The 18,487-nt window shown below is 38.7% G+C and overlaps 1 protein-coding gene across 14 annotated transcripts in view; it reads right to left on the reverse strand.

Annotated features, from left to right (window-relative positions):
- Positions 1–18,487, reverse strand: part of MCF2L (MCF.2 cell line derived transforming sequence like) — a 155,458-nt gene that overhangs the window by 20,367 nt on the left and 116,604 nt on the right. For all 14 annotated transcript variants that reach the window (XM_061377662.1, XM_061377658.1, XM_061377653.1 and 11 more), the window contains 12 exons: positions 18,158–18,248; positions 8,871–8,990; positions 8,002–8,118; positions 7,354–7,503; positions 6,548–6,672; positions 5,027–5,141; positions 3,954–4,073; positions 2,920–3,111; positions 2,520–2,711; positions 1,660–1,819; positions 1,445–1,515; positions 335–411 (listed from right to left, as the gene is read on the reverse strand). In XM_061377662.1, the coding sequence (XP_061233646.1) occupies positions 335–411; positions 1,445–1,515; positions 1,660–1,819; positions 2,520–2,711; positions 2,920–3,111; positions 3,954–4,073; positions 5,027–5,141; positions 6,548–6,672; positions 7,354–7,503; positions 8,002–8,118; positions 8,871–8,990; positions 18,158–18,248 (1,530 nt within the window). The remainder of the gene's footprint in view (positions 1–334; positions 412–1,444; positions 1,516–1,659; positions 1,820–2,519; positions 2,712–2,919; positions 3,112–3,953; positions 4,074–5,026; positions 5,142–6,547; positions 6,673–7,353; positions 7,504–8,001; positions 8,119–8,870; positions 8,991–18,157; positions 18,249–18,487) is intronic.

Below are 18,487 nucleotides of genomic sequence, written 5' to 3' on the forward strand. Positions count from 1 at the left end.
TCTCCTGCAGCATGGAGTCCAAAAACTCTGTAGATTTACAGGAGGTTACTACTCAAAACTATGTAATCTTTGAAATGAAAATATGTAGTTATCCTGCCATAACAGCACGCTGCTGCAGCAAAGCTACAGTCTGGGTACTATATGAACTATCAATAATGCTGCAGACAGACTGAAATAACTTCCTCCAGGTACAGAGCATAGCCAAAGTATTTAAAAAAGTACCGAGACTTAATTCAGAGAAGCATACTTGTCTTATCAAATCGTTAGCCACACTCAGCCTTTGCTGGCACCAAATCAGAGAAAAAGGATTTTTCTTTTATCAAAATATACTTACTGCCGTAACACAGCTAGGTTTTCTTCATCATCCATTGTAGATCCTCCTCTGCTTTGATGGAGTTCAGTCATTTCATTCTAAAGGCGGAAACAAACAAACAAACAAAAAATTATCATGGCATCACAGGTGGGGGAAAACCACTTTAAAATACGGAGCTTTGCATTCAGCATGCATTTCCACAGGAAAGACTGTACTCCGTTAAAAATGAAGGCAATTTGCAAGAGCACTGCAAAAAAATCCAAGGCAAGCTGGAGGTCTTGAAGCACATAAGAACATTTAGACACAGCGAGTTAGTTCTCCATGAAAGACCAGCTTAGAAAAGACCGTGGGTTGAGGCACCTTTCCAGGAAGACAACATCAGAGCATCAGCATAATCTTGGGGGCAACACTGGCCTTAGTCTGTTTTCCCAGCTAAAAATGAGGTACTCTGCTAACGTTATGGTAACTTCATACCTTGTCACAGAAGTTCATTCTTACAACTTCTACTGTAACGGCTGACCTAATTACGTCTTGCTAAAAAAGTGAGCGGTTCTGCTTTCAATCCCCCTTGAACTAACCGCGTCCTGAACTGTTGTCCCTACTGGTCATGTGACCCTGCCATCCTCCTTGCTTTGTCTTTTGCTGAACTTTTGGCTGAGTTGATTCAACTCTCTAACCCAGTGGGAAACTACTTGTTTCTGTGCTGCTGTCAGGTTACTTTCCTCGCTGGAGGCGGGACAGGAAGACCATCCCCACTTGGGAATGGCAATCCATTAGGTCAGGTGAAGCTGTCTTGGAGCCAATGACAACTACCTCTTCACTTCTGCCAGTTTTAAGAGTAGCCAGTTACTACTGGCAAATAAAAAATGTTTCCTGTTCATAGATTTTATATTTTGCTGCCCCTAACATTTTTCCTAATATAGGCAACTATTTACTTTACCTTTCCCTCGCATCCAGCCCAGTGACAAAGCAGCCTCTATTCAATCCACATGACTGCTTCACCAGAGTTACTTCGATAGGGGCAATACCATCACTTTTTCAGTGGAATTGCCTCATTCTTCTTGAAGTTCCTGAATATTCTGTTGTATTAGGACTTTCTCAAACATGATAAGTACAAAGAAAAACAGTTACCTTTCCTCTTCTGTAATTTACCCTCCGAAGTGCACTGCTTTCTGAATTGGATACGTATTCCCTTTGAAGACCTAAGCACATAAACCAAAATCAAACAGCAGTTAGAACTTGAGCAGATCTGACACAGATGTTTTTGCAACCACAAATTACAGCTGCAAGTTTCTTTAAGTTTCTCAGCACAGTGCAAAAAATTAAAGGCTACTAGAGTTACCTACCTGGAGAGGTACAAGGAGATTTTACAAAGGCTTCAGGTCTTGGTGCAACTGGCTGAACAGGACGGGTCTGCTTAGCTGCCAGTTTCTTAAGACTTACTTGTCTCTTTTGAAACATTTCTTCCATACTTTCTTGCTTCTGGAAAACCTTTTGCACATGCTCCTAACATTGCCACAGAAATAAAGAAAATAAATGGTCAGAGAGCCATCAATAAGCTACACTGCCATTTACACCACATAGATTTGCAATTGCAATTGCTTTTATTCCACATATAAAAATATTACTGTACTCTTCACTCCCAACAAGGCATAATTTCCAGTCATTTAGTACACTTAAAAATTGGACCATCACATCATAAAACATTCTGTGTGCTTGCTGTAGAGAAACCAGTGGGTTTCAGGTTCCAATTTAAAAAAAAATAAAAAATAAATAAAAGGTTTTTTTGACAGTGTCTAATGGTTCTGTTACATGAAGAGATCAACCAGGAGGAAAAGGGGCATGTTCCCAGGTTCTAAAACAAGGCAGCTACAAAGCGGAAGTCATACAAATATTAAGGACAGGAACCTTTTTGCTACATAAAAGAAAAAAAAAAAAGATATTTCAAATATTCACTTAGGAGAATTTCTTTTAAAAGCAATTTGCTACCTGAAAAATTAAAGTAGTTATTAAAAGGCTCTGAAGGCCTTGATGCTTTTCCAAAGATATGACAGGACCTACACCTTAGGTAGGGAAATGTGTTGGCTTTCCAATTCCCAGGTATAACTCCTAATACTGATTATTTAGCTTTATCAATGGCCATGCAAGAGAGAAATTCTAAAACTAACAAATGGCTGCATAGACACACATAAATGTCTTCTGGTACCTTTAGGTCTTCATTGAGGACGTGTGCATACTCTCTGTAAATTTTATTCAACTCCTTGATTTTATTGCTTGCACCAGTGTCTAGGAACTTCTCAATCTCCTGTAATGCTGATTCTGCACCATCCTGAGACTGACACTTATCTACTGGCTGTGAAGCCAGCAGATAAATTCCTTCATCACACCACTTCATAGACTAGAAACACAGAAAAGAACAGGTTCAGAATGCACCAACGTCAGCATCAAACACTAAGAGGTCTAAAATATTTCATGCCCCTACTTGTGATGTATTCAAGCTATTTAAGGAGAAAACTTCCAGCACACACATATGTTTTACCTGCCATTTTGCCAGCTGGGTGGCTGAGGTTTTAGCAAACAATATGGGAAACAGAACTGTTCCATACCTTTTCTAGCAAGCCATGCAGTTCTAGAGATTTGTTAAGAAGATTCCTCCTCCGTTCTATCTCAGTAGTGAAGGCATCACAGAGTTGATGAAGTTCACTGCACTTTGGAATAATGGAGTCCACAGCATAATGATTGCTTTGAATAAAAGCATCAGCCTCTGAGGCTAGCATTCTGGCTTTTGCTACAGTTTCCTAAGAATGCAAGTATGAGTTAGGTACATCTTTTTTTAAATCAACACCAATGAAAATATTTTATTTAGTAAATACACATGTTGATAAAGAATACATCTTTAGTTAACAGCTGCCTTGCTTAATAAATCAAAATGATTTCTTTCCAGATGCCCAAGAACTTGAATGTGACATTCTTTATTGTATCAGAGTACTTCAGAAACATCAACAAATTTTATCATATACCACCCTGTGAAGGAACCACTATTGTCTTTCTATGCCTTATGTATTAGGCAGCATGTTTGTGTGTATACACAGTATACAATTTGGAGTACAGTAGCAATCTGAACCCAAACTGAAAAGTACCTAACTCCAGCACTTTAGCCCCATGAGCAACAACCTCACTTACAGAGCTATATATTTTATCGTGAAGCACAAATCGTAATAAGTTGCCTATTCTACATTGCTCAGAGTGTATGTTTCTGTTGTTCATCTTTTAACATATTGTACATTCAATACACAGCTTTCTCATTTCTGAGATTTAATTAAATAAATGGCTTTAATTGTAATGGAAGTGGCCCCTTGATCGCTAAGTGCAGAATTTGGCTATGCATACACTTCATGCAGTTCCTTCACAAACTGATCACCCTGACTTTGTGAATGGTCACTCTGCTCTTTAAGAACTGAGCTGCTCCCATGGTTAAAGACTTCATTCCAAATTCTTTCTACACATTACTTGAGAGACTTCTTCTGCCCTGTTGTCAGCTTAAGCTCCTGCTCAAAAGTTACACTCAATAATCAAATACAGTTCCCTTCCACACATGCATTGTCATACTAGAAATTAAGGAGACCTAGAGAGTTCTTACACATGATTTTTCTTCATAGCTGGCAAGATCTTTCAAAATATGCTCCACATGTGAACAGCTGTTTCCCACATCTATGAAAGCAGACAGTCTCTCGGACACAGTATCTAAAGCTGCCTTGACCTGAAACGAGACACAGCTATGTATCAATGAAGATGATTCCACCTCCCTGAAGACCCATCAGGTAAATAGCTGCTAGCTACTATTTCTAGTCAGGTTATTTGCATTAGGGGGTAACTTGGGCACAAATAACTTTTTTTGTCAGCCTATCTTTACCCCCAATTCAAAATGAAAACAAATGCAAAGAAAAGGCAGTGAAATAATCCTGTTTCCTGCTACTGAAAAGAAAAAAAGAACAGGAAAACTAATGCTCAGGAAGTATTTATGATGTTCTCACCAGATGACATTAATACAAAGCAATATTAACATAAACAGCAAAACGTGAGGGACAGGTCCTCAACCTAACAGCTGGTTAAGACAGACCTACACTTGTAAGAGGTTTTCTGAGCATTGCTCCCACAGAGACACAGGGGCTGTGCTCTGAGATCAGCTACACCAGTGTAAAGAGACTGTAAGTGCCACCAAGCACATGAGTTAAACTAACATGAGATCAGAAACTGGCTGTAAAAAATGTAGTTCAGCCTCCACCCAGCTTCTAACAGTGTGTTTGCAACTTCCCACCCACAGTGTTTGAGACTGTTTTATAAAATTTCAGCCAGAAGGTTTTAGCTACGTCTTGGTTCCATAAAGAGGCCTACTGGAAAGATGAAAGCCTTGCAGACAGCATATTATGCTTCTGTGGTGGAGAGCAGGTTTCAAAGGAGTTTTTGAACCTCTATACACTGCTGGGCCCATGGAAGAAAAAAAGACTAAGACTGCAGAAGAGAAGCTCTTATGCCTCTAGAGGCAAGTATTCAAGGTAGTAAAGACAGCAGTATGTCAAGTAAGGACATGCAAGAAAAGGGTTGAAGAAACTTTCAAGCAGATTCAAGAGCTGAAAAAACAAGAGGGGGAAGTATTTTCTTGTGCATCATTTCTGTATTACCAAATATTGACCACCATCAAGAAGTTCTCACCTCTCTGAAATTCTGTTCAAAATTCCGAAGGCGCAGACACTGCTCAAGTTTCTGCTGATGTTTAATCCAAAACTCATCAAAGGCAGTCTCCGTTTCATGTAATTGAGCCAGAAGCCTTAAAAATAAACCAACAACCCCAAACAAACAAAGAAGCACCCCCCAAAAAACCTGTAAGAATGATGGGTTCAACCTTCAATGGACAATACAATCATACACAGTAAACAAAGGGCCTCCCCAAAGCAATATTTTCCAGAAAAAATAAACTGGATACAGGAAACTTTGAGTATTGCACAGAATTGTTTCTTAAAATAACACTGGTGTAAAACTGAAACCCAACACAAATATTAAGTTCTGAAAAATTGGCAAGTGCTGATTTGAAGCTAGCTGCTCCACATAGACTTCTTCTCAGCTCTGGCCTCGGGACATGGGTACTTAGGGCTAACACACATAAATAAAACATGCGAATGTGTGTGGGCTAGGACCCAGAGGAACCCAAGCCTTGGGCTATGAGCAAAAATGAAGGCAAAAAGTCATACTGCTGTGACCAGCCAGCTGCCCTTACTTTTCATTCCTTGGAGCACGGCTCATGATAAACCTGAAGGTCACTGCTTCTCTTTCAAGCAGAGCTACTTCTTAAATACTTCAGGCAAGTGCACAGCAGTACTGCGATGAAAAGAGCCTTTTTCAGGTATAATTTTGGTGAATGCCTCAGAATTTTTACTTTTGAACTTATCTTCTAATACTGCATTTGACAGTATGTTATCCTATGGACTTTACAGTGTGCTTTGCCTTACTTAGGCTATGTCCACAGAAGGCCATACACTAGAATTTTAATGAACTCTTGTCTTCAACAGGATGGAAATAAACCCTGAATTTACAAGTTAAAACAAATTAGAAAAAAGGCACATGCAAACACACAGTTTGTTCCAACTTCCCTCAGATATTATATTGAGTGGGAACATTTTGGATAAATTAGCAACCCCCACCCTGGCTGTCCTTTGCATGGCTGATAGCAACAGTGACCAAAAAAAGTGACTTCTGCCAAGCTTTGTGTATTGGAATGGACAGTTATTTGGAAAGAAAAGTCAGCCCCACTGTAACAGAAACACAGAATGACAGAGAAAAAAAGAATGTAGAATATTGCCTGGGGGAAATAAGCAACGCTTTCATAGCTTTGTGAAAATTTACATCTGTTCTATGGTGATAAAATGTCTTCAAACCTGGCAGCAATTTGCAGGGGTAGCAAAGGAAAAAACTTCTATTACTTATATGCCCAAAGGAACCATATAGGAAGCTTCTGCATAGATACTTCAAGAGTGGTGTACTCCCTAGTAACAAATTAAAAGCTACTAACAACGCTGATAGGATATCAAGCAAAGCTAGAAGCTCATTTGGGCAAATCTAAAGAAAAAGAAACCTCCCACTTCAATTCAAAAGCATGCATAAGGAACTAAGTAAAAGAGCTGGGAAGGGGTCGAAAAACACAGAAAAGCAGCACATTCAGTATTCCACTCCTCTCACCTTTCTACTGTAGTTTGATTGTCTAGCTGATCTTGATTCAGTTTGTATTCAGGATTCTCAGTAACTGGTTTTGTAATACTTCCGAGGATATCAGCTCCCTGTTCTACTGCTAACCTGATATCCTCCTACAACACAAAACAAAACCCCTCCACACTGTAATTGTGTTCTGTTGGTTTTTTAAGCACACTTCATAAAACAAAATCCTTTTTCCAGTTTGAAGCCTTAACAGCAGTAGAGCAAGCATAGTTTGATTAAAAGCAGCGTTTGACAACAAATACAGACAGTAAATTCTAAATGCCTTTTTTTTTCTATGTTTACCGTCTTAAAATCCCAATGTAACCTACTTTAATTTTCATGATATATAGGCTTCTAGTATCTCCTTAGGCTCCAAACATCTCGTAAGTTTTAGATATCCAGCTTTGAAACCCCCAAATAGGTTTCATTTTATCTGATTCAAAAGAACATTCGTCCGTTTTTCAAAAGGTCAAATATTTTCATATGTGCACACAAATACAATCAAATTTCTTGTTGCAAACAAAAAGGCAAACCAAACATACTGCTACTTACAAAGGAATTTCTGATTCCACATACAAGTCATTAAGCATTTGTACAAACATAAACTTAGCCTTAAGAAATGCCATTTTTGAATGCAAGAAAGATATTTAACATCAAACCAAGCAAAACAAGTTCAATAAGATTTCAGTGTTTCACACTATTAACATCCTCTAGATTTCCTATTAACGTTATTAGCTGTAAATTAAAACACAGTTTAAGTGGAAAATAGCATTTTTACAAAAATTACATACCTTCATTTTGTCCTTCTTTTCTGTGTGTGTTGCAAGAAGGGAGCTGGTTGATTGCACATCATTTGGTAGTTCTGTTTCAGCCAGCTCAGTCCCAAAGGACTGAAGAATCTGAGCTGTTTGCTTAACCTTTTGGGCAAAACCTTCTATAGCCTTTTGGAATAAAAATCATTAAAGATGTTTCATTGCTCATCACAAACATATATACAAACACACACATGCATACAAAATGTAACTTTCAAAACAAACCCAAGCAGATGAATTACATGAAAAATGGTCAAAGTATAATTTTGCAAGCAACAGATACCGTCACCATTAATTCCTTAATTGTATATTTTTCCTAGGCTTGTATCAGGTATATCTTCCTCATATTTTTATACTCTGGAGTTATTTTACAACTTGAGCTTTTTCTTCTTGTAGCAAAACCAATAAACCTCAACACAATAATATACTGTAATCCTCTGCTCCAAGAGTTCAGAAAACCACTCCCAAATTATTACTCATATTATTTCTCCAAGATGACTAAGTACCATTGGGAACATCTTCTCACTCCGAGCAAGTCAACTTGCATCACTTGGAATCTATTTTATAAATGACAGCGTATAAACCAGATCATTAAACTGAAAAGTTATGACAACAACTAAGACCTACAGTGCGACGGGACAGCCATCTGTTATGGCAGTAATCCAGGGTGCCACCAAGATCTTCTGTTAATTGTGTTTTATCAATGTAACTCTGCAGTTCTGATACTGAGCCCAGCATTATGATCTGCAGCAGCAAAGAAAAAAAGGAAACGTGTTGAGAAGTCTGTTGTTAAGGATCCTAAGCCCCATCCTTCAGCCTCCGATCAAGAAAATTCAGTTCAGTAGAGAAGCAAGTGATGGAACTATTTCCTTTGGGTACAGAAAAATAAACTTAACAGTTCTTTCAGTTGAAGATAATGGTAAAAGTAAAAAACTGAGTATGAGCATGAGCACCAGGCAGATTTAAAAAAGCTTATGGATTTTACAATATGAAATACACCATCAGATTTTTTTTATTTTGATAAAGTATACATGGCTCTTTTCTAAATGCAATGTTCATTTCTTGTTCATTTTCCCTTGTTATCCTGGGTCTGTGGAAGAGAACAACAGTATCTCCAGTAGTTTGGCATGTAAAGACTGTTTCCTCAAAATAAACAAGGGATGGGGGAAAAGTACCTTAAAGATTATCTTTCACCCTTGAAGTTTACATCCAATAAGTAAAATAACTAGTATATTTTTAACTTGTATAGTTTCAGACTTTATTTTAAACTGTAAACACTGTACCACTTACAAATGAAAGTACTACTGGTGGGTTTACTGGTGGGAAACAGTTGTATGTTTGCTCAAATGATAGAAACTACAGTATTTGTCCATGGGAAATGTATCTGCTTAAAAATCCACATGCTACTTTTTGCTAGGATTTTTTTGATCCTCACTGGCAACATTAAGTACTTTAACAGATTTCTGATAGTAAAGTAAAAACAGAGTATTACTTACAGGTACTTTCATTTTAAACTCATCTTTGTTGAATTTGAAAGCAATGTCCGAGAGAGCTCGATGAAAAAACCCTGTTGGGCGCAGAACGAGGACTAGTTGCAGGTTTCCCGGGAAAGATGCCTGCAAAACAAGTTTAGTCTGTTATTTTCTGTCTCTCAGCTCCAGAAAATATTTCCGAACAAGGAGAAGCCCCCATTAAACCACAAACTAACCCTATCAAAGGCCTCCCATAATGGGGTTACCAATTATAAACTTGCAAGACTTGCACAAAAAGCTTCATTCAAACAGACATTTACTCTTCTTTGGGAACAAGAATCTATTCTCCTGTAATCACATTTTTCGGGGCTGGTTTGTACTGCTCTTCAGCTAAGATTACGTCCAGCGAAGGAGGCTAATAAACAGTGGTGGATTAATACTTTTTCAACAGCAATACTCTCACAGTTACCTTATCTTCTCTTTCATAGGGGGTGCCAAGAGAAATCTCCATTACTGTCTGAACACCTAACAACACATTTCTAACTTGTGCATATACAACCTTGCCAGTTGCCTACACAAACCATTGCCACTGAGACTGAATTTCTCAGACAGCAGCTTAGAAAAAAGCTTTAATTTTACAGACAGAAATAAAAGCTGAACATAATAGTTCTCAGCTGTGTTTTTTTCCTCATCATCTTCCAACCAATAGTCTGATGGATCTTTCCCAGTTCTTGAAGTGATAGGGAGGGAAACAGAAAAGAGATGAAGGAAAGGACAGAAACAGCACTAAATTACTATGGATCTAACTCTGCCTTGGCAGAGGTTTGCATACTTAGCATTTAGAAATGCTTGAAATCATGCAAGTCTTCCCCCCATTCAGTATTTCTACTGTACGGAGACAGTGAAGTTCACTACAGGAATAAGCACTATAATGAGTAAGTATGCCATTTTCTTCATTTTACTGTTGGAAATTATGTCACATTTCTAGCAGATTGAACTAAAAAAAAAAGACAAAAAAAGAAAAAAAGGACAAAACCCGGCAAACATTTAAAATCCAAAAACAGATTGAAGGAGCTGTTACACTATGCTCTGTTTCCATGCCTAGTGAAACTGCTAGTATCTGGCAGGTTGGAGAGTGGTTTAATATTCATTTTGAAGTTTCCAAGACTTCCAGGTAGTTAGCACTGAAAATCATGAACTTTAAAGGAGAGAAGTGGTTAAAAAACTTTTCTGGAAGACTTCACTGTTGTTCCCCGCATATTTAGTATACAATAGAGATCTCAATTTGATTGAGGAACCTTAAAGGCTTGAGCTTCACAATCTGCCTCCACTTTGGTGATGTCCAAATTTTCTAGAAAGCATGGGGTTCAGTGCTAAAGGAGTCTGTCTGAGGACTGGGAAGAGAATGCAGGTAAGAGTGCCCACACCAGCTCCTCATCCTTGCACTTCAAACATTCATTCTCTGTACTAAAAATAGTATACCCTGTGGACATACTAACCCCCAGTTTTCAAATTAAAAACTCTTAACAGAAAATTCCTGACTGTATTAAAAAAAAAAGGTTAACAAAAGATGGGTTTTTACCATGTTTTAAAATTACTGTATCAAGGACAGTTGCAAATTTATTTGAGAAAATTATTTAACTTGGAGGCATTGCGAGAACGGACAAAACATGTTTTTTTATTAAACCTCCTGACTAAGCTTTTCAGAATGACAGCCATGTAGTCTATTCATTTCACACATGCAATAGGCATGTGTCAATTAATTTTGTGCCTAAAATAGCACAGTTCAGAGTCTGAGCTGCTGATTTTCAGCTTTCAAAAGGTGAAGTTAATTCATTGGCAATGTCAACATTTCAGATGAAGAAGCTCTGAGAATAAATATCTTTTAGATAACACATTTTCATACGAAATATCTACTCCACCACGACATCCAGACATAGCGTCGTTGGCAGCACATACTTGCAACCCATTTAGCCTTTACTCAGAATACTGGGAAATGTTTATGCTGTTAATTTCAAGTTGAGTAGATACATTAGAAACATACAATAGAATGATATTATGAAGCATGAAAGGCACCAAAAAGTAAATTTAAGTAACCATAAAGATGATCAAAGGGCCGGAGAACCTGCCTGGTGGGGACAGACTGAAGGAATTCTCTTCTCCCTTGAGAAGAGAAGGCTCAGGGGGAACCTCACCACAGCATTCCCAGCTGCCACTTGAAGGATGGCTACAAAGAGGACAGAGGCTCTCTCTTCACAAGGAGCCATGTGGAGAAGAGAAGGGGCAATGGGCACAAGCTGCACTGGGGAGAGTTTTAATCTTGATATAAGAAACAAATTTTTTACAGTGAGAACAATCATTCAGTGGAACAACCTCCCCAGGGATGCGGTAGTCCCCATCACTGGAGGTTTTCAAGACGGGATTGGACTGGGTACCAAGACCATCTCATTGAGGCTCCCTTTCCCCATCAAAGGTTGAGCTACATGATCTTTCAAAGGTCCCTCCTAACCCAAGCTGTTATTCCGTGATTCTGATATTTAGGCTATTACTGAAGCAAACAGTGGTAGCCAAATGCAATGCAATAGTAAATTTTTCTAAACTGTGTATTAGCTTTTATGAAATATTTTAATTGCATGACCAAATTAAGCAGGTTGTCTCATCAGTGTTCAATTCAAAGAACAGAGAATGCACATTACAATTATTCTCCATCTCAGTGTGTCTACCCAAAACAATGCCATTTAAGTCAATACAGTCTTGTACCACTTTAACTCCCATTCAAGGCTTGCCAGAAGTTTCCCCTCTCTCAACAAAAGCTCAGAGTTTTTTTCATTCCCCCCCCCTTTTACCCATGCCCTAAAAAACCCAGGGCTTAAAAAAAATGCCTCCTCTGCTTGTTATGGCTCGTGTCAAATTTGCAAATTGATCTTTGTGAAACAACAAGAAAAGGGAGCATTGCTACAGCAAACAATGTTGGACCTGTACCAGCTCTTCTGGTTTATCTGAGCTTGTATCTGCACTGCTCAAATATTACAATTTTCCTAACTTCTCCCCCTCCCCTCCACCTCCCTCCAAAAGCCCTTGTGACTTGCAGGGACAATGATATGATGCAAGACACACTCCTTAGATGCTTGTGAACTTCATCAGCCAGTCAGCTTCACCCTGAACACAAGAGAACAAACAACAAAACTCTGTTCCAGTCCAGCAGCATATTTCTTTGAAGTCATTGTATGCTAAGCAGACAGAGTGAACAATGACTTCTCAATAATGCGGTGCCAAATGTTAAGTATGCATCTTTAGTAGTGCCATAAAATAAAGTGCCTTCAAGGACTGTTTGGCGAAGTCAATGAACATCACTGAGACTTGAAAAGGGTTTGTGTGCTTGAAAACTTTTTTCCAGAAGTGTCTGCTTATTAGATTAAAGTTAACTGCTCCCACAACATCTTGTCTCAAATATTGCAATTAAATTAATTTAATATCTATGCAAAAGGAAATCGGGGTCATGCTTTTTTTATCCTCTGTGAAAATAAGGGTAGCCGCTATTCCACTCGAGTGCAACCCATATATTTCTTCATCTCACTTGCATTACACCGGCACTTGTTTGGTACTTCATGACATTCATGGGATTAGTTTTTTATCTGCTTATCTCATTCACTTTCCCCTCCAGCCAGGCCACCAGTGCCAATTCCAAAGAACAGAAAAAAACATAGATGAGCAAGTAAATATCAGCTTTGAAATAAATCTGACCAAAATAGGAATTTATATTCAAAATGGCTGCCCTGTAAGTACCCTGAACATGGGGAGAAACTTTGCTGGCTGGACAAAACAGGGACTACCTTAAATACTCCAGGAAACCAGTTAATTAATACTCAGGAGCAGGTTGATGCCCCTGCTTTCAAGCCTCTGCTTCTCAGGGATGGGGAGCTTTCCACTGCATGCTCCAGGCTTCTGGAAACGGGCAGTATTAGACAGACTGAACCTGCCTGGGTTTTTGACAAAATGTAAAATTAAGTTAGATACATATAGCCTTAATTATCACTTTTCTTCACAGAATATTAATGACAGAGAGCCTACCTGCAGCAGTAGTACTGACCCTGAAGGTAAGCAGCTCCTAACAGTGGGAGGTAAGGAGATGTAGGCCATCTCACATATGAAGATGACGTGATGCTGAATGGCTGATAAGGAACTGCAAAAACTGAGCAGGAAACAATACCTGTCTGATGGCTGGTAAGCTTATTTGCAGGGCGGAAGGGACAACACTTCAAAGACAGGTACTAAGAGTCTTCCTATCTTTGGTTTCCAGTTTGTAATGTGGTCTTGCTCTGTTGGTGCCCAACAGGGAGCTGTTTAAGTCACCCGACAATATTACGTGGACCAGTCAGGCAGAGCCACACACTCCTGCCTGACAGCAATTGTATATGGCACATGCACCACAGGCTATAAGGCAGATGGCATTTTCACAGAAAGAATAAGTCTCATTAAATCAAATACTTTACAACAGTCACAATATTTACTTAGACAGTATGTAGCACTGCCAGGCTGCCGCTCCCAGAAGGAGGCAGCACACAGCAGTGCAGTGGCTGGGGTCTACAACCAGAAGCTAGTCACTAAAGCTTGCAGTAGTGAATACCCAAAGGTGAGCTTTGGTAAAGAAAGCCAACACTTCTGAGTTTTCATATCTTATGTATGCTATGCCCTCCTAAGGCTTATTTAGTATACAAAGGAATTATGTGGATAGGTATGTATACCTTTTAGACAGAGATGAACTTAAAGTAAAGCTGCTGTCTACTGCTCAATCCCACAGAGCAATTCACTCAGCTGCTCTGGTGCTCAGATGTCTTTTATACTCCTACACAGCAAAGTTTTCCTGATAAACAGTGAACCTACAAGATCTCTTTTTCCCCACATTCCAGGTAAACAGCTTTCAGAACTATCTGAACCATGTGAGCCATCAAAGAGCTAGTGCCTCACTCAGTTTTAGTTGTTCTGTCTTAAAATACTTGGAGCAACACAAGTTTTCATTTTATGAAGAGCTTCAACATACTCACACCACCAAGCTCTGTGGTGGTGTTTTCCCTTCTGCACTTAACCAGTATGCCACAAGCCACAGGGCACTTCTTTCCAAAATACCTCTGTATATAAAGGAGCTAAAAAATGCCCCCACTCTCCCTCCTTTTTTTTTGTCAAGACTGTTTATTCCTGGCTAGAATGAAGCCTTTGAAACAGGCATCTTGTCAGGAAAGAATCTTGAATTAAATCAGTTTATAAAAGCAGCAGTTTGAAATCTAGTTTTAAAAACATTCAGCTGTTTTGCATTAGATCTGCATTTAAGGTTTGTGATGTTATGATCCTGTTTTCAGACCTTAAGTGAACCACTTCTCTCTTTTTGCATATTAAAACTCTATATAACAAAAAGGAAAAATGGCTGACTTTACAAGGGTAAGGACAAAGTGCTTGCACATGTAATATTCTCAAAACATCCAAAGCAGTAAGACAAAACCATACAGCATCTGAAAATAACCTTTTATTTTATCTTTAACTGAAATAACAATAGCCACAATATTAATATGATTACTAACTTCTTCATACTGTCAAGCTGTTGTTTTGAATCCAAGCAAAAAAAAAAAAGGAAAAGAAATGAGTAGGGGCTGAAAGACCACTGGCTTTTTCAAACTTAACCGATAGGAATTGTTAAGTATCATTACTGAACACGATTCAAAGAACTTGATATAAACTGGGCTAGTGAGAAATACTTATCCATAACATAACATAAAATAGTGCCTTTCACAGAGCATCACTTACTAGAAGCACCTTTTCTCCAACAACAACTCACTAAGAAACTCAACACCTCTCTACAAAGCCAAAGAACTCAAGGTTGGATTACTGTAATTCACTGTTTCTCACCTTGGCTGTAAAAACAACTCCAGATGGCACAAACCCGGGACAGCCTGGCTCCTGGAAGGTTTAGGCTGGTATTAGCACTCCAGTCTCTCCACTGGTTTTTGGTCTCCCCCTGCCAGCTAAAGGTCTTGGCCTTAATCTTCAAAGCCATTAGTGGGCTAAGCCTCTGCTACAGTGAAGACTGCATTTTGATTTATGAAAAACTAAGAAAAAAACAGTGCTCTGGACAATGCAGCCTAAAACAGAAGGCATGAAACCTGCATGAAATACTTCCTTAGTCAAAACCAGCAAATCACAAAGTAAGTTTCTCTAGGAGGTTGGATAAACCCCAACTCTTGTCATATTTAGAAATGGCTGCAAAGTTTGTGACTGGATAAAACTTTCTCACTACCACCTGGGTGACCTCCATATCAACTGCTTCCTCAACAGCAGTTGCCCACACATATGTTATTCCCTAAAAACCACGTTTAAGGAAGTTTATGTTCTCTGGACTTTCAGTATGAGGCTGATGGCTATGGTGGAACTTTTACTGATGTTGAGTGCAGTTTTTTCTTTGAAAGACTGAGTGCACACTTCAGCCTTTCAAGACTGAGGAAGACATTGATGACAGGAACACAGAGACAAAGATCATGTAATGACATAAGCTTCATGTTTTTAAGCAAACACACTGGAACTACTAATACAGCAGCACCCTTTCACACCCCAGGAAAGGAGGCACCATCTTTCAGCCCAGTGCCTCTGGCTTTGGTGTCAGTTCTGCTGTCACTGCACATGCTTCAGCAGCAGCCCTCCTGGATGAATGGTGCAGCCACTGCCCTTCCACTGTGTCTGCTTTACCTCTGTCTTTACAGCCTTGACTGTCTATAGCAACCTTAAAAGAATCACTGTGAAATACAGATTCAGCTCATCATTGTTCTTTTTCAGTCCCAGAAAAGAAAATGATCTATAACAAAAAGGGCGAAAAAATGAAGTCTAGAAAATTTTCATAATATAGAAAAATTTTCCACATTAATTTCAGCTTAAAAAAAGTAATTTTCTTCATCATTTCTGTTTCGAAAACTTACTTGCAACACCCACTAGTACTAATCAAACAATTCTATGTGAATAGTGTTGAAAATAATACAAAATAATACTAAAAAAAAAAAGTACAAAATTCTGGTTAGCAGCTGCTCAGTGCCTACAAATGTATTTCCTACAGCTGTCAAGATATTAGTGATGGGCAGATGCTCCAGCCACAGCACCCCACACTGGCATCTCTGATTTCACAAATCAAGAGGGTCAACCCCCTCAGGATGATTAGAGAAAAGTCAGGAAAGGCAACAGGGAGGGCACTGCAGGAACTACAACAAAGGAGACAACAGCCAAAACTCTCTTCTCAAATAATGTGAAACATATCCTCACATAGAGCAGCAATCAAAATTGCTTGGGATACCAGCCTTTCAGACATAAGTTTCTGTCTGGACAACCCAAATGACACTCAGATGCTTCATCACTACCAAAAGATAAATTTGACTGTTAGAAAAAACAGACAAGTAGGAATTAAGCTTCTAGTTGCCCTTGAGCCATTTAAAAAAAAATCTTTGTTCATCAACCGAACCGAGAGAAATCCTCATGAGTGGTGCAAGATATACATTGTGTATATTTGGCTTTGCTGTTTTAAGGAACAGACAGCAGAAATGTATTTAGGGCTCATTTATGGCAAAGATTATAGCAAACAAATGGTGGACAACAGCAAACTATTTTTCACCAGATCTTTTTTTTTGGAATAGGAAAATGAAATTTTGAGGTGTTCAAGGATGATGTGACTCCTACTGAAGCCCAAAGGAGGGCTGCCACACACATCCATGCGTAAAATACGAAGCCACAGCTCAGCCAGGTCAACAAAACGAATATAGAAAAAGATCATGCCTCTAAGAGATTAGACTTCAACTAAGAAGTGTGGGTTTGTTGGGTTTTTTTATTTTATTTTAAATAAAGCTCATAGAAGAGTGAGAAAAGAAGGAAGAAGGAAAGTAACCCATCATCAACAGCACTGCAACCCACAGCACTTCCTGTGCTTAAACACCCTTCTCCAGGCAAAGCCCTGAGGTATGAATGCCATCACCCCACTGATGGGTCCCTTACCAAAGTGCATAGATACTCAGGTTCTGCATATTGTGTTTCTAGGCAAAACGATGCACACTGGAGGAACATTACCATAAACATTAATATTATGGCTATAAGCAATGTGTCTGTAATAATCTCCCACCTGCAACCACCCCAATTATATAAATAAAAGGACTGCCATCTGTGGAATACTTATTTGTCCTTGAACAGAAACTGCAGCATTGAATTTTTAGAGATTCAAAAACTCCAAAGACTTAGCACTTTTTCTTTAATCACCCCAAATTATGCTGCTCTCAGTTTCCACTACTGGAATCATCTCAAAGCTGCATCACAAAATTTCAAAATGAACTGCAAAATCAAATTTTGTTAATATCCTGATATATTTTCAATATTTTAAAATTCGTGGCATACTTACCATGGAACGAGTTGTATTGTGGGAATATTTATCATTACATATTCATTCACAAGAAGTCATATAGTGGGAGTAAAGTATTACCTTTAATAAATACCTTTTAACTTATGATAAACAATTCTTTGGTCAGAATGGGGCTACACAAAAATGACATTCACTGTTTAGATTTCACTTCTATCTTACAGAGCCAAATTTTACTAGCCATTAAAAGTTAAAGAAAATATGCTTATAGCTCTGTTTTTCAGCACTTTCTGGAAAAATTATAAGCACTAACAATACAAGTAAGGATAACAGGAAAACAAGTAAAGTAAACTAACAGTAGGTTGAGCACATCATAAACATGAATCTGCCTCTTAGAAGCTTTGTTTTCAGATTTTAAAAACATTAATTAAAAGTGGGACTGAAAGTAACTGTGTGTGCTGCTGATGGATCACCGTAAGTACATAATATTTTCCTGTTTACAAGCAACCCCTGCTTTAATTTGGACATCACGAGTTATTTCACAAGCAGCAAAGTAAGGCAGAATCCTCATCCTCATCTCTTCCTATGTTGGAAACTCACTGGAACAGTGAAAGGTAGGGTCATGGGCTGTCCATGCAAATACTGGTCCCTACCTGGGAAAGCAGCAAGCTGCATGCATTTACGTGCGTACACATGCACATGCTCTCCAAGTGCCTTCTCAGGAAGATGTCCTGAGCTGCAAACTGCATTTAAGCACACCACAGACACATGATGCTCAATTCCAGTCAGCTGGGATGGAAAAGAACTAAGGGATACTTTTTGTGCCATCTATTGGCTACCATTCTTTTGAGGAAATTGGCTGTTTTTCCACTCTAAGAGGAAGGTTCAACACTAAAAAAATCTTTTGAAGGAGTTAATTTAAGACAGTACTCACTGTTATTCGCAGAATAGAAGCTTTCACGGAGGTCCATTTGTCCTGTCTGCGATCTATGACAAGAATAAATCCGATTCCAGCATCTCGTAAACTAAGTTTGGATGAGGAAAGAAGAAAAAGAGAAAGTTGAGTTAAAATACAAGCAGAATTCCTCTGGTTCTCTTACTTGAAAATGCAGCATGACCCAGGCATGCCCTTTTTTGTGCAGAATCTTCTTCATCTAAGCACCTCAAGTAAAGATACACTATACTGTACACCTTTGCGTAGATGCAGCAGTCCCAAATACGTTCCACAGAGCTTCAAACCATAATCAAATCATGAATTCTTTTT

This window comes from Neopsephotus bourkii, unplaced genomic scaffold, assembly GCF_033783945.1.
Source record: "Neopsephotus bourkii isolate Nb327-2 ecotype Australia unplaced genomic scaffold, CSIRO-AGI_Nbou_v1 NB_1760, whole genome shotgun sequence".
In the NCBI taxonomy this organism is placed as follows: Eukaryota; Metazoa; Chordata; class Aves; order Psittaciformes; family Psittacidae; genus Neopsephotus; species Neopsephotus bourkii.